The following is a 13,674-nucleotide window of genomic DNA, read 5'->3' as shown; positions in this document are numbered from 1 at the left end:
ATTAAGATATATTAATTCATGGTTTTACTATTTATCTAAAACCTTCAGGTTTAAGGTATTTGTGATGGCATAACTATTTATTATACAGAGTAAAGACATGTTTTTTCGAGAATGTATGACTACGAGTATTACCTAAGTCATACAACAGATGGTTTTTTTAATTCCACGTTTTTAGCGAAACAAATACTATTTTTTTTTTACATAGGTACCTATGAAATCGTTTTATGAAATATTATTATATTATGTACCTAAATGATTTTCACTATAAATGATTCAGAAGATATGCAGTAATCGAGCCGTACACCACAAATATTACATAAAGCTCTTCCTATTTCTTTTAAAACATTTTTTTGTATTTATTTCATTCGAGAAAAAAATCTAATTTCCAAATAACTAATAAAACATGTGTGCGTCTAACAAAAATACATTTAAATTATTGAATATGGTCTAAAAGGTTAATGAATCGTAATTCATTTATCAGGCTTTACGTCTGAATTGTACTCCATTATACTTATATACGATTCGTTCAGAACATATTTTTTCCAGGGCTTAAATTTTAAGAAAATATATCGTTTTTACGTTTTGGGATATATTTAACGTTATATAATTTTAATGTTTATCGTTATTGTGCTTTCAAATGTTATTTTATTTCTTCCATTTATCGTTATTATATTTTTAAACATTATTTTAATTTTATGTTTTCTTTTATTTTGTTTAACGTTAATTTTTTTTTTTAATAACTATTATATTGTTGTTTTCTGTATAGATAGATAATTAACCGCACTGTGATGTAAGTAATATCAAGTAAGTAGAATTTTTTGTTCAGGGTGGGTTATTTTCAATGATCATAGGGGTTTTTAATAAGCGTAGCTGTAACTGGCACAAGTTACCGTTAGTTTAGATATAAAATATTACTTGAATATTATGGGAAGAATGAAAGAAATTGTAATAGATCACTAAAAAAATATTTTTATTTTATCAATAATACAACTATTAAAATGGCATAATAATGTTATAAGTATTTAGTAAATACACCAAACCACACGCTCACAGTTCTGTATCTTATTGAAGTATGAATTACAGAAATAAACTACTATTCTATTCAATATTTATAAATCAAACAGCCAACAGGCATGAAGTATTTCAAAAATATAACAACTTGAACTATTTGCAACTTTGAATTCTTCATAGTTTTAAGATTCATACTTAAATAGACTAAAAGACTTAAAAACAAAAATAATGTTAAGTTTAGCGTAAAAAAAAAGCACAAACCTTACTTCGAATAATGTTATTTTAAATATGTTTAATATTATACATAATATACGTTTATTGTTTATTTTTAATCAAATTATGATTAATGATATATTATGTTTTATTATATTAGATTTTTTCGTTTTTCGTTTATTGATATAGTTTATTTTTTTGTCATTTTTTTCCGTTATAACGTTATAGATAACGTTTTGAGTCCTGATTTGTTCTCAATTTTCTAATAATATAATTAAAAATATTTACATTCACTCTTTGAAAGACACATCCATTGCCTACACACAGCGCCTTAATGTTGAGGCCCATTTTTATGTATAGTCAAAGAAAACAAAATATGTAGTACAATAATATTTAAAAAGGTGGGCAAGTGAATGTCGCTCTACTGTACAATAGGTTACACGTGGGTCACTATATAATGGATGGTATTAAATTTGAATTCAATGATATAATATCATTGTATAAGAAAAACGATTCTGAACGGAGACGATATGTCAGTCTAGGTATAAGACATATTATATACTTATCAATGGTATTAAAAAAAAAATTGACCTATATAATAAATTCCAAATTAATCATATCAAAATATCCATTAGGTACTCATAACACGTTATACATCAACAACAAACCTTGATACTATCATAGATATATAATAGTATACTTTAGAAGTTGCAAGTACCCATGAATATTATACAATCACAATAAAATAACTAAAATAGTTAATCTAGGTTTTTTAACATGTAATTTCGTCCAAATTTGAACTTAAAATGGGTTTAAAAATAAACTGTGCTTATGTATTTTTTTAGATTTTTTGGTAACAGAATTAACTATACTTACAAAAAAAATAAAAAAATTGAAATATGAAATTGTCCTTAAACAGCTAACAAGTCAAAATATTTTAAAAATTTTATCAAGTATAAGAATTGATAAAATAAACATTCAGTGAAATTTTCAGGTATTTACAGTTATTCGTTTTTGAATTACAACAAAATAAAAAAATCGCTACATGAGAAATCGAGTGAATATCCAATGTTGTAAAAATTTGAATTTCAAACGCTCATAAAAATTTAATTTGACTTTCTTATAGACATTATATTTGTTGATAAAGGTAGATAATCTTATAGGGAATCTTGTATTACATTTTAAAAACATAGATTTAAAAAGAAAAATTTTTACGAATTCTTAACTCAAAATAATTTGTTAATTTTCGTGATTTTCCCATATTTTGTCAATTTTTGAACTTTAAATGCTAATAAAAAAAACTGTGATGTTATTTTCATTGTAACAATATAGTATCAAATTTTCAAGTATTTTTACTCAACATATAATGTTTTATTGATATTCATAGAAAAAAAAACTTATTAAATTGGAAACTGAATAAATGTCCGTAAACAGCTCAAAACAAATCAAAATATTTTGAAAATATTAAAATGTATAGAAAATGGAAATATAAACAACCAGTGAAAATTTCATATGGTCATTCGTTTTAAAGTTACACCAAAAATCAAAGTCGATTTTGTTAAAAATCAATTTTGCGTAAAAATTCCCGTTTTTTTAAATTATTTTTTTGTTTTTCACGGCACTTTTGAAAATTACTGGGAATTTTAAATTTTGACCTCCCTAATGCACCAACAATATTCACTTTCCCATCAAACAAGATATTGAAGTTGAAAATCGGAGCATTATTTCAACTACTTATCGTGTACACAGACACAAAAAAAAAAATAAAAAAATAAAAAAACACACATCATTGTAAAATCAATACAAATCAAATTGTTCCACTCAAAATCTAAAATTGTTTTTATACTATAATATTATAAATGTAAGCTGTGGTCTGTGCTCTAATATGTGACATGACATCAAAATTTGATTTACTTTGCTATAAAAATGTCGATTAAAAGGTCTTGAAGATATTCTTCAAAGATTGTATCCATTTTTGACTGTAAGGACCGCCACAGTTTTTCCTGAAGCTACCTAGTGAGCAAAGTGGACACTATAAGTTTAAATTTTATTTTGTTTTATTTTTTCATTAATACGCTTAACGCTTCGATTTTTGATATGTGCACAAGACGTGTGTTTGGGTCAATAAAATGTTTTTTATAATTTTTTATACTTCACATAAATGGATTATATATATATATAAAAGAACTGGACTATTTAATGTAGAAATTTACTGACAACACTAATGAACTTAATTATAATTATTTTTTTTCACAGAGTTGTTCCAAATACTCCTCCAAGTGATAGATTGTTTCCAACCGTCTTGTTACTTAAAAATATGCAAATCCTGTTGTTTAAGAAGCCGCGATTTTATTCGTCATTTCAGTAACTGAATTGTAATCCATTTTTATGCTTGAAAATGTATACCTTTAATGTCTATTGTTTGCGAGAAATGTATTTGTACCGAATATTTAATCGTTTACGCTCACTGTCGTAAATAAAGACTGACCGAAATAATTCCGGTTTATAATTATTATAAAATACAGAACACTACGAATTTTGTTACAAACATATTATAGTTTTGATATTAAATACACGAGAGTTGTAAGGAAAACACCGATCGATTTATTTATAAACCACGAGTAACTGAATTATATGGATTACGCTTTCGAAAAAATTAAGTTGGTTTCAACTTTTACATTACTATAACGATTAGTTAAAATTGTTATTGTCTTTATGACCATATCTATTATCGAGAAACGTCGATTTACGTAGCACCACATTTTTAGACATAAAGCCACAAGACGGTAGCTAGAGATTATTGCAACTAACGTATACAACATTTTGTTTGCCCATTTCGACCTCTTACAATCAAAATTATTCAAAATCCTTTCTTATTGCAAGCCTAGACTATATTACAAACATACCCTGGACATTTTAAGCTGCTATGTATCATAGTTGAGGGTTAAGGCTTTATTTATCTGTCAGGACTTCTTTTTTTATATATACAGATATTATGACAATTTTTAAATTAATTTCTAACCATGAGCTTGCAAGAAGAAATTATACTTTGACGGATTAAAAGTGATGGATTAAAAATTAAATAATACAGCACTTATATATTGAAAACTTTGACGGAGTCTGTTTTAGACAGCAGCCCATGTTTGTTAATTAATATTTCACAATCACCTCGTTTAATATTTTCCATGTAACCGAACACCAAAATAATTATTTAAACTTGTAAAATTATGTGCATCTAATATTTAAAAATCTCGTGTCACGATGTTAGTGATCTCACTCCCCCGTAACGGCTCGACCGATTTTTATTATATATATTTTTAATTTTTGGTAAGTATTAAAATAGGTCGTAAAGTATTGGTCGGTGTGGTGCTCAAACGGAGATTTCTAGATTTATGGCAGAAACTGTATTTATTATTTGGTTGCTATAAATTAATGGAAAGATAAGGTGCAATCGCCAAGCATGCATCAAATAAAATTTTCGCACATTTTCTACTTGATATGCTGACACACATTGTTCGCGACCCGACGTAGTCGAATTGCCTACCAGGAAGGCTGAGTCACATCCAAAAGGAGTTGAACAATCACAATTTTTTAAAAGTTGTAATTTTTTACAGGCAACAAAGTGCGCGGGATCAGCTAGTTTTATATAATATAACCACTAATATAATTTAAAAATGCAACGAAAATGAATTTTCGTGGTAATAAAAATCATATTTTTTTTATTTGGTATATACATATAAGATCCATATAAATGAGTAATAATTTCATCATATTATGTACATTGTACTCTCTTATAAGACTAATATATAATTTTTGTTTCATCGTAACTCGTAAAAATTCAAAATAAGTACTCACGTGCCTGACGAATGACAGCTCAAGCGCATTCTGCCTTGGTTATCACGTATCAGCTGCCTTATTATTAATCATCTTGTGAACAATTAACTATAATAATATGACCATGGATTGTGGGTATAAAGTGTATTTAGTAATGTGAACAAAATAAAGATCATTACATCGTATTTGATGTGCGTAAAGTTCTTTATTATGAAAAGGGAAGGTGATGGAGGGTGAGGGTTGAGAAACTCGTCGTCTCTGAGGGATGTTCGTAGCTGGTTTAAACATTCGACAACAGCCACGACACATAATATAATAATGTTTATAATATATAATGAGTAGTAATAATAGTAAATAAGTATTTTTGAAACACGCGTGTCATAAAAAAAACCCCCAAATAAATAAATATAAATAAATACAGCCGTAAATAAATAATTATAAACAAAAGTGGGCACACACCACGCAATAGCAATAGTTATCATATGAGTACAAATAATAAACATTCAATAGCATTCGTTGTTTGTCATGCAGTCGGTCTCCCGGATGGCCTGGGCGGTGGTGGAGGTCCCCGGAGGTTCGGGTTCGGGGTCTGTTGTTGTTGCTGTTGTCTGTGCTTATTCCGGCGCCGGCTGCTCCGGCTGCTACTGCTGCTTCCGCTACCACCGTTGCATGGAGGCGGTGACGAATGCGGTTGAGGTCTGCGATCACTGCCAGCCTCTGACCTTTCTGCTCCACCAACTCCGCCGCCACGGGGTCGACGCCTCCGCTGCTGGAGTTGCCATTGCTCATTCTGCTCATCCTGATTTTGCTGCTGCTCCTTTTTCTGCTGCTGTTGATGCTCTTCCTGCTGATAATGCTCGTCCAGATCATTCCGCTGTTGCTGGTGTTGTTTTTGTTGTTGCTGCTGGTTCTGTGGCTGCTGGTGTTGTTCATGCTTTTGCTGTTGGTGGTTATGGTGGTGCTGCTGTTGACGTTGATCCATCAACATCTCCAACTGTCGACGCATCTGCCGTGCATGCCGTTCACGCTGCTCTTCCATGCGCTGACCATGTGATACAATTAGTTGTGCTACGCGCCTCCTGTTGAATTAAATATAAAATATAATATTTAATACACTATGAAATAATTCGATCGGTAGGTATTTCAAATTTAGTACAAAGGAAGAAAAACGGTTGATTATGTACAAGCTGTACACTTTACAGCCGATCCACGGGTAACTTATTACAATATTTTATTTTAATCATATACAATTGACTTATATAATACTCATTAATAAAGGTACAATTTATGCTTAAATTATAGAAATATTAAATGTTTATTTAATATTTATAACCAGCCAATAATTTCCAAACGGTTTCCTTTGTATATTATATGTGTTCATATTTAGTTAACTATCATTAAAAATAAATAGCTAAAATTTTATTGTATTTAAATGAAAAAGCCAAATCAACACATATTTGTGATCTAAAAAAATTAACAAAATATTATTATATGAACGTAAATAATTGTAAGTTTATCTTAACATATTATTGTTTTTCCTGGAGTACAACGGTAGATGGCTTCCACTTAGTGCACCCTGGGCAACGGCTAAAGATCTACCACTAAACACGCCGTAAAAGCACTAAAATCTCTATACTCCAAGCAACCACCGTTTTTATAGATGTAACTTCAAAATGGCCCTTATCGGGGGCTAGCCGCTATATAGACGATTTCAACCAACAAAACGAAATTATAACCGAAATTACGTCATATGCATTCAAGGATTAGTAATAGAAAGACCCCATAATAAATATGATAGGCAATTTTCTTCAGGCAAGATTTAAAAATCCTAAATACACATGATTACATTGATCACGACGACATAGAAATCCTAACTATAGAACTGAAAAATTGTACAATAACATCAATATATAAGTCTTCAGGTATCCCTTTTCAGTTCACCGAACCTGGTAATTTTGATTACCAGAAAACACAGATTATAATAGGAGATTTCCACACCCAAAGTGAAGCACGGGGATACGCCGACACAAACGACGATAGAAAGGCAGTGAAGAAATGAGCTGAAGACAACGAACCATCACTAATTCATGACCCAAAGCTACCTAACTCTTTCCATAGCGGTAGGTGGAAGAGGCGATATAATCCAGATATAATATTCGTGAGTAAAAATATCCGACAACGGGTCATCAAAACCGTAAACGAACCCATCCCTCACACCGCCCCATATCGTGTGAAGTCCTGGCTAGAATTAGATCCTTGAAGTTCCTTTCAAGAGAAGATTCAACTTCACAAAAGCAAAGTGGCCTGCTTTCTCAAGAGATTTAGACTCCGAATTAAAATCAATTCCCGCAACCCACGTACAGTACGACTCTTTTATTGAAATAGATAAAAAAATGTATCAAGAAAACATATTTCTAAAGGATGTAGAGTAAACAATGTTCCTGGCCGGGTCCCGGAGCAATCCGAAATTTTTGAGACATACACAGAATTTTTATGTAAACGCTTTTAGCGCAAAAACCTCTGAAAAAGGTGAATGAAAACAATTGCCAAGGCAAAGTGTTTACACTGGCATTCGCTTCTAAATGTATTCATATCCATTTGGACATGAAATACAGCAAAAAAAAAAAAAAAAGTGGGACCTAATTAAAAGACTTGACCTTACAAAACCTTACAATACAAGAACAGTAACTGTAAATCAAGTAGTCCATAGTAGTTTCTCCTAAACGGTAAGACTAATTAAGAGAATTCAAAGGGTAAAACGAAAAATTGCTCAAGAATTAACAAAAAAAGGGAATGACAATCATCAATACTAACAAGTATGTTCTCGGAAGCAGAACTAAACCTAACAATCAAAGACCTTAAGAAGAGGAAAACTGCAAGCATGGATGATATTTTGACAGAACCATTTTGGATAGGGCACCAATAACTGGTTTCTCGACTTCTTTAATGAAATATTAAACTCGTACCAGATCCCCAAAATATGAGGGAAAGCAAAGATCATTGCACTCCTACAACCTGAGAAGTACCCCGACGATCCCAAAAGTCTTTTCTATGCCATCTGTACAAATTATTTGAAAGATTATTCCTAAATAGATTTGGCTATATTGTTAACAAAAAACTCATTAAAGAACAAATGGGTATGAATACCGTAAACCACAATTTGCTTTTGGAGAAACTGCACAAACTCACCGAAGACCATAAATTAGTTAAAGTTGTTGAGACACTACTCCGCAACAAATGGTTTTTTTGTAGTCAGTCCTGGAGAGCAAAAATAGCAGTGGAGAACCCGGAAGAATGGGCTCCCCCAGGGAAATGTATTGGCTCATATGCTATACAACGTCTTTACAAACGACCAACTTATCCCAACACAACCAAGTGAAAAATCCTTTATAAACGCAGATGACGTGGCTTTGCCAATCTAAGGTAGTAACTTTAGTACAGTAAGTAGAGAGTAAGATGAATATTTTACTTCAGACCATGCTAGTTCATCATAAAAAAAACCACCTCAAACCTTACCAAGATAAAACCCAGATATGCGCCTTCCATAAACAAATAGACAAATTGTCAATAGAAAAGCAAAGCAGAAGCTAATGATCACATGTCAAGGAAAAGAACTTGAGCAAACTACTTTCCCTAAATACCTAGGGGCAACACTGGATCGTTAGTTAGCGTTTAAACAGCATTGCGAAAACACGAGAAAAATTATAAACGCAAGAAACTCTCTGATTAGGAAACTAACCGGATCAACCTGTGGCGCCAACCTTCATACCTTAAGAGACACCGCCTTGTCACTATGCTTCTCAGTAGGAGAATTCGCCAGTCCTGCTTGGAGCAGATCTACACATGTATAGCAAGTTGACGTCACACTGTACGAATGATGCACAAATGATAACAGGCTGCTTAAAGAACACACCAATCAGACCAATCTTTCCCCTAGCAGGTATTGCCCTCCTGACATCCGCCGGGGAGTCAAAACTGACTGGGGAAGAACGAAACAAAAACACGATAAGCTACATCCAATGCTTGGAATAAGTTCATCAACCGCTCACCTAAAATTTAGGAAGAGTTTCCTAATATGTACACAAATATTGGAAAGAATTCAAGAACAAGAAACGATCGACAGATAGAAACTCTCCTTAGACAAGAAGACTAAGAAGTAGATGGTACCGGCCGAACGCCTACATACAGAGCAAAATTTAGAGTGGGCAGTATGGAGAACAATAAATAGACCAAGAGTTGATTGGTCGGTCCAAAGAAAACCAGGTGAAATGGGGCCTTAAGAAGAATAAGGATTCCTGATAAATACTGTGGCAGTCTCAAACCATGACCTACCTAATAAACTGCCCAAGCTGCCCAACTTCTTGCACAATGGACGACATGATGGCAGTGACCAAGGAAGGAATAGAAGTTGCCAAGTTTTGGCAAGAAAGAATTTGACACACAACCCATAGCATAACTATACTACGTTAACAAACAAAACAGACACCAAATTAATTATTTACTACTATTATTTATTTATTTATTCAAGTTTTTTTTTTATTTTATGTTACTAAATTTCTGTTAATTTTATTTTTTTAGTCTATCGTTTATATACAATGTTGCTTGACACGGAATAATAATAATAATTTTTTCCTGACCATGGCTAACTCATCTTTGTCAGTAGGTATGGGACAAGTAGGTATTATAACTATTTTTCTTCATTAGTACCGTAAACAGGAAATATAAAAAAAAATGTATTTAAGAACTTAGAGACTTAAAAGACTTAAAAATTTTAAGATTTAATTTATATATTTACATCCAGTTATATAAATATTAAAATATACAGTATGTTAATTAATTGGAAAGCCAGTAGCTCTAGTTTGAAATATAATGCAGATATTCGATTCCAGTTAATTTGAATGCATTCAACTACATATTACCATGGTCTAAAAAAATTGCTTTAAATCTTTTTGAAATTTTTTAAAAATTCGAATTTAGCCATTTTGTAAACATTTATTTCTAATATAGAGAAAAAAATTTGAATTCAGTTAAATTTTGAATGAATAAAATAAATATAATTTCCAAAACTACTACATACAATTATTGTTGTCTGTAGAATTGTATGGTTTTCAGTTTTTCTCACTTTAATACATTATGCTAATCCAATTGAAAATAATAAACTCAGTACTCGTTGAAATTGTATGTAATATTTTTTATTTGTTTTATGATATTCTTTAATACAACCACTATGAACTGCTACGAATAAGTTAATTTTATGGGCCCATTATCTCTGTGACTAAATTAACGTATAACTGGGAATATCTAACACATTTTTTATTTATAGTTCTAATTTCGTTAGATACAAAAATCACGGGCTGATAAAACTGACTTGTGCATAGTAGTTCATGGTGGATAAATAGAAAAATATTATAAAACAAATATAAATGATTATACAATTTCAACAAGTAGTGTGTTTATAATTACCCATTGGTCCCATCATTAGTTATTAAAGAGTGAAAACCATATTATTTTTTCAAAATTATGTTTCATTTTTGAAAAATAAAACATTCATTTTTTGAATGCTTTCATTCATTCAAAATTTAATTGAATCCAAAATTATTTTTCTCCATAATATTATAAATTTAAACTTTACAAAATAGCTGTTTTCGAATTTTCAAAATAAAATTTTATTTAAAAATCTAAAAAATAGTTTGAGCGTATTTTGAAATTTGTTTTTATAGAGCTTGGTAAAAGATAGGTTATTAGTAATTTATTACATTAAAAAACCAGCACTAGAATATCTACATTATATTTCAAATTAGAACTACTGACTTTCCAATGAATTAGCATACTGTATACAAGGTGAGGTGCCATGATGCGTAAATGCGTGATGTTTGCAGATAATGTTGTGTTATTGGAAGAAAGCCCGAGATAAGTGAACGTGGAATTGGAAGTGTAGAGAACGATGATGTAATGCTGCACTCGGAAAACAGGTCCAAGTATATTTAGGTAGTATAAAAGAATCGTGATTTTGAGGATGGCGTCAGAAATAGAATTATGTATTGATGGATGAAGTGGAAAGTACCATGGGACCTATCATGTTGTATGGATCAAAATATTGGGTACTGTGCCTTATAAAAAAGAAAATAAGAATGCTAATGTAGAGTAACTAGGAATTATAGAATAATAAGTAGTAGTGTAGAATATGAAATAAATTAATTCTGGGTAGTGTAGAATTGGTACCAATATTCGACCAAATGAGGTTGGGTGGCATAGCTATGGAAATGCATGTAAATGGAAATAGAGTGAGCTAAGAAAATTGAAGAAGAGACGGATGGGCAGAGTAGAGAATGACACAAAAATAACTAGTGTTAGTAACGAAGAGAAGGGGGCGGGCAGCCATATGGAGGTGAAGGATAAACGCAAAGAGAAATAATAAGGATAATTTATATATAAGGACCAGCCCACCTAAACAACCAACTGTAGTATAATAATTAGGTATGGTATTTAAATAAGGAAGCTTACTTAACAGCCCGGACGCAGCAGCTTTTCGGTTCTGTCTCGCCATTTATGTCATCGTCATCGGTGGCCACACCACAGCCTGTAGCTGCACTTTCGACGTCACCGTCACCATCCTCGTCGTCATCGTTGTTCTCTTCCTCATCTTCATCCTCGTCATTCTCATCGTTGTCGTCACGGCGGTTATTAGCTGATTTCACTGCCACACAGGTGGCTAACTTTTTTTCCATTTCGATAACTTTTTGTTCTGCCGCGTTCAGTTTGCTCTCAGTTTCTGCCTGCCGATTGGCTGATTGTACCAATAGATTATCCAGGTTGGCGAGATCGCTCTTTGCTGTGGCCAGATTAATTTCCATTTCTGTCAGCCAGCTGGACACTTCCGCCAGCTCCTTTTCCGCTTTCGTTTTGGCGCTTTCAGCATCCGACAATTTCTGTTCCGCTTCTGACAGATTCCGTTCCGCTTCCGACTGTTTTCGTTCAGCTTCTGACTGTTTTCGTTCTGCTTCGTCGGCCCTTTCTATGCAGAGACACAAATTACAATTAGTTAAAACGTAGATTATAATTTAACGATTATAGTAGTCCCCCAGGATTATAGTCTTCTCATTTGATCGTCGTTTACTCACCCGTACATCGGTCCCGTTCAGCGCGAGCTGCGTCAAGTAAGTCTTCGTACCACAGCGCCGTCGTGTCTACAGCTCGTCGTAGTTTGACCAACTCGGCGTCTGCTTCGGCCCGAGCCTTGCGATAAGCTTCAGCAGCAGCTTCCGCGGTTGCAGTGGCCACAATTCGCTTCTGTTCATCCTGACTAGTACGTCGCAACTCTTCAGCGGTCGCCGCTCCTCTAGCCCGTTCCGCTTGAACAGCATCCTGCATACGCTCCGTCCACTGTGCAATAACAATTATATTATTATACACAATTCCTTCATGGTTTTACAACTGATTGACAACGCATAATAGGAGACGGGGGGTGTTTTTATAGCAAACTGGGAACTATCTTATCCAGGATTTTAAAGATTTTTATTTATTATTTGTTAATATTTATAAAATTGTTATCAAACCAAGTTGACTGATTATGATCGATACTATTATAGATAAAAAAAAATACCAAATTAATGACAAATCATAATATTTTTAATAGTAGAAATACTACTAATACTTCTAATACTTGGAAAAGTTTCATTTTACACATATGTATGCATTATGCATAGGTACAATATTTAGTAAATATATCTCCTTGTGTTTATTATATGTAGTATACGAATAATTGAAATTGTTGCACAATAAAGTTGGGTAACCTGGAACAATTTTTTTGTTAGGGTACACCCTTTTCTCTTTATAATTGATCAATAAAATAAAACTAATTATTTATTATTATATTTTTATTGTAATAAAACTAAACATTCAATCATTATTTAGCAGTCCTTGAAATTTTGTAGAAATATACAATTAGTAAAAATATATTAAGTTAGTACTATCTATTTTATAATGAGTAAAACATTAAGTATAAATATTTTAATAATAGGATTTATTTTTATTAGTAATTACACAAACAGATAACTAATATTCAACCCCGCAAGCATATGCTTTGAAAAAATAATGAAAAAGTGTTGTAATATTCAATGAATAACAGTTTAAAACCAGTGTGAGGGGAGGGGGGGGTAAATTATCATTACTCTTCAATAAAATGTTAGAAAGATACAAAAAAATTACTATTCCTTGCTACAATCAAAGGTGGGCAAGTTAATAAAAATAATTAACTCAAGTTAAGTTAAGTTAAGAGGACACAAGATCGATAAGTTAAAAGTTAACAGTTAACAAATTATAAATTTAACTCGATACCTAAGTTAAAAGTTAATATAGAAAAAGATAGTAAATTAACTCAGTAAAAAAAGTTAAATTATTTTTTTTTTAATTAGTATATAAATCACTGTAAATAACATAAAGGGTGAATGTGTCTTTTTATTTTCTAATTTATAAATTATAAAAAACAATTTAATTGAACTTTTATCATAATGTACACTGTATACCCTTTTACTTTTACTCTACTATTATATACTAATTTAAACTATATACTATATATTTCTCAAGTTAATAATTTAACAAATATATTTTTTTACA

At 31.6% G+C, this 13,674-nt stretch overlaps 1 protein-coding gene across 6 annotated transcripts in view; it reads right to left on the bottom strand.

Moving 5' to 3' along the window:
* Window positions 1–5,224: 5,224 nt before the first annotated feature.
* Window positions 5,225–13,674, bottom strand: part of LOC100572854 (calponin homology domain-containing protein DDB_G0272472) — a 28,232-nt gene continuing 19,782 nt past the window's right edge. For all 6 annotated transcript variants that reach the window (XM_008181978.3, XM_003242521.4, XM_008181980.3 and 3 more), the window contains 3 exons: window positions 12,180–12,441; window positions 11,563–12,073; window positions 5,225–6,137 (listed from right to left, as the gene is read on the bottom strand). In XM_008181978.3, coding sequence (XP_008180200.1) covers window positions 5,582–6,137; window positions 11,563–12,073; window positions 12,180–12,441 — 1,329 coding nt within the window. In that variant the 3' untranslated portion in view covers window positions 5,225–5,581. The remainder of the gene's footprint in view (window positions 6,138–11,562; window positions 12,074–12,179; window positions 12,442–13,674) is intronic.

Source organism: Acyrthosiphon pisum, chromosome X, assembly GCF_005508785.2.
Source record: "Acyrthosiphon pisum isolate AL4f chromosome X, pea_aphid_22Mar2018_4r6ur, whole genome shotgun sequence".
NCBI classification, from domain to species: Eukaryota; Metazoa; Arthropoda; class Insecta; order Hemiptera; family Aphididae; genus Acyrthosiphon; species Acyrthosiphon pisum.
This window is presented reverse-complemented; position numbering and strand designations above follow the sequence as displayed.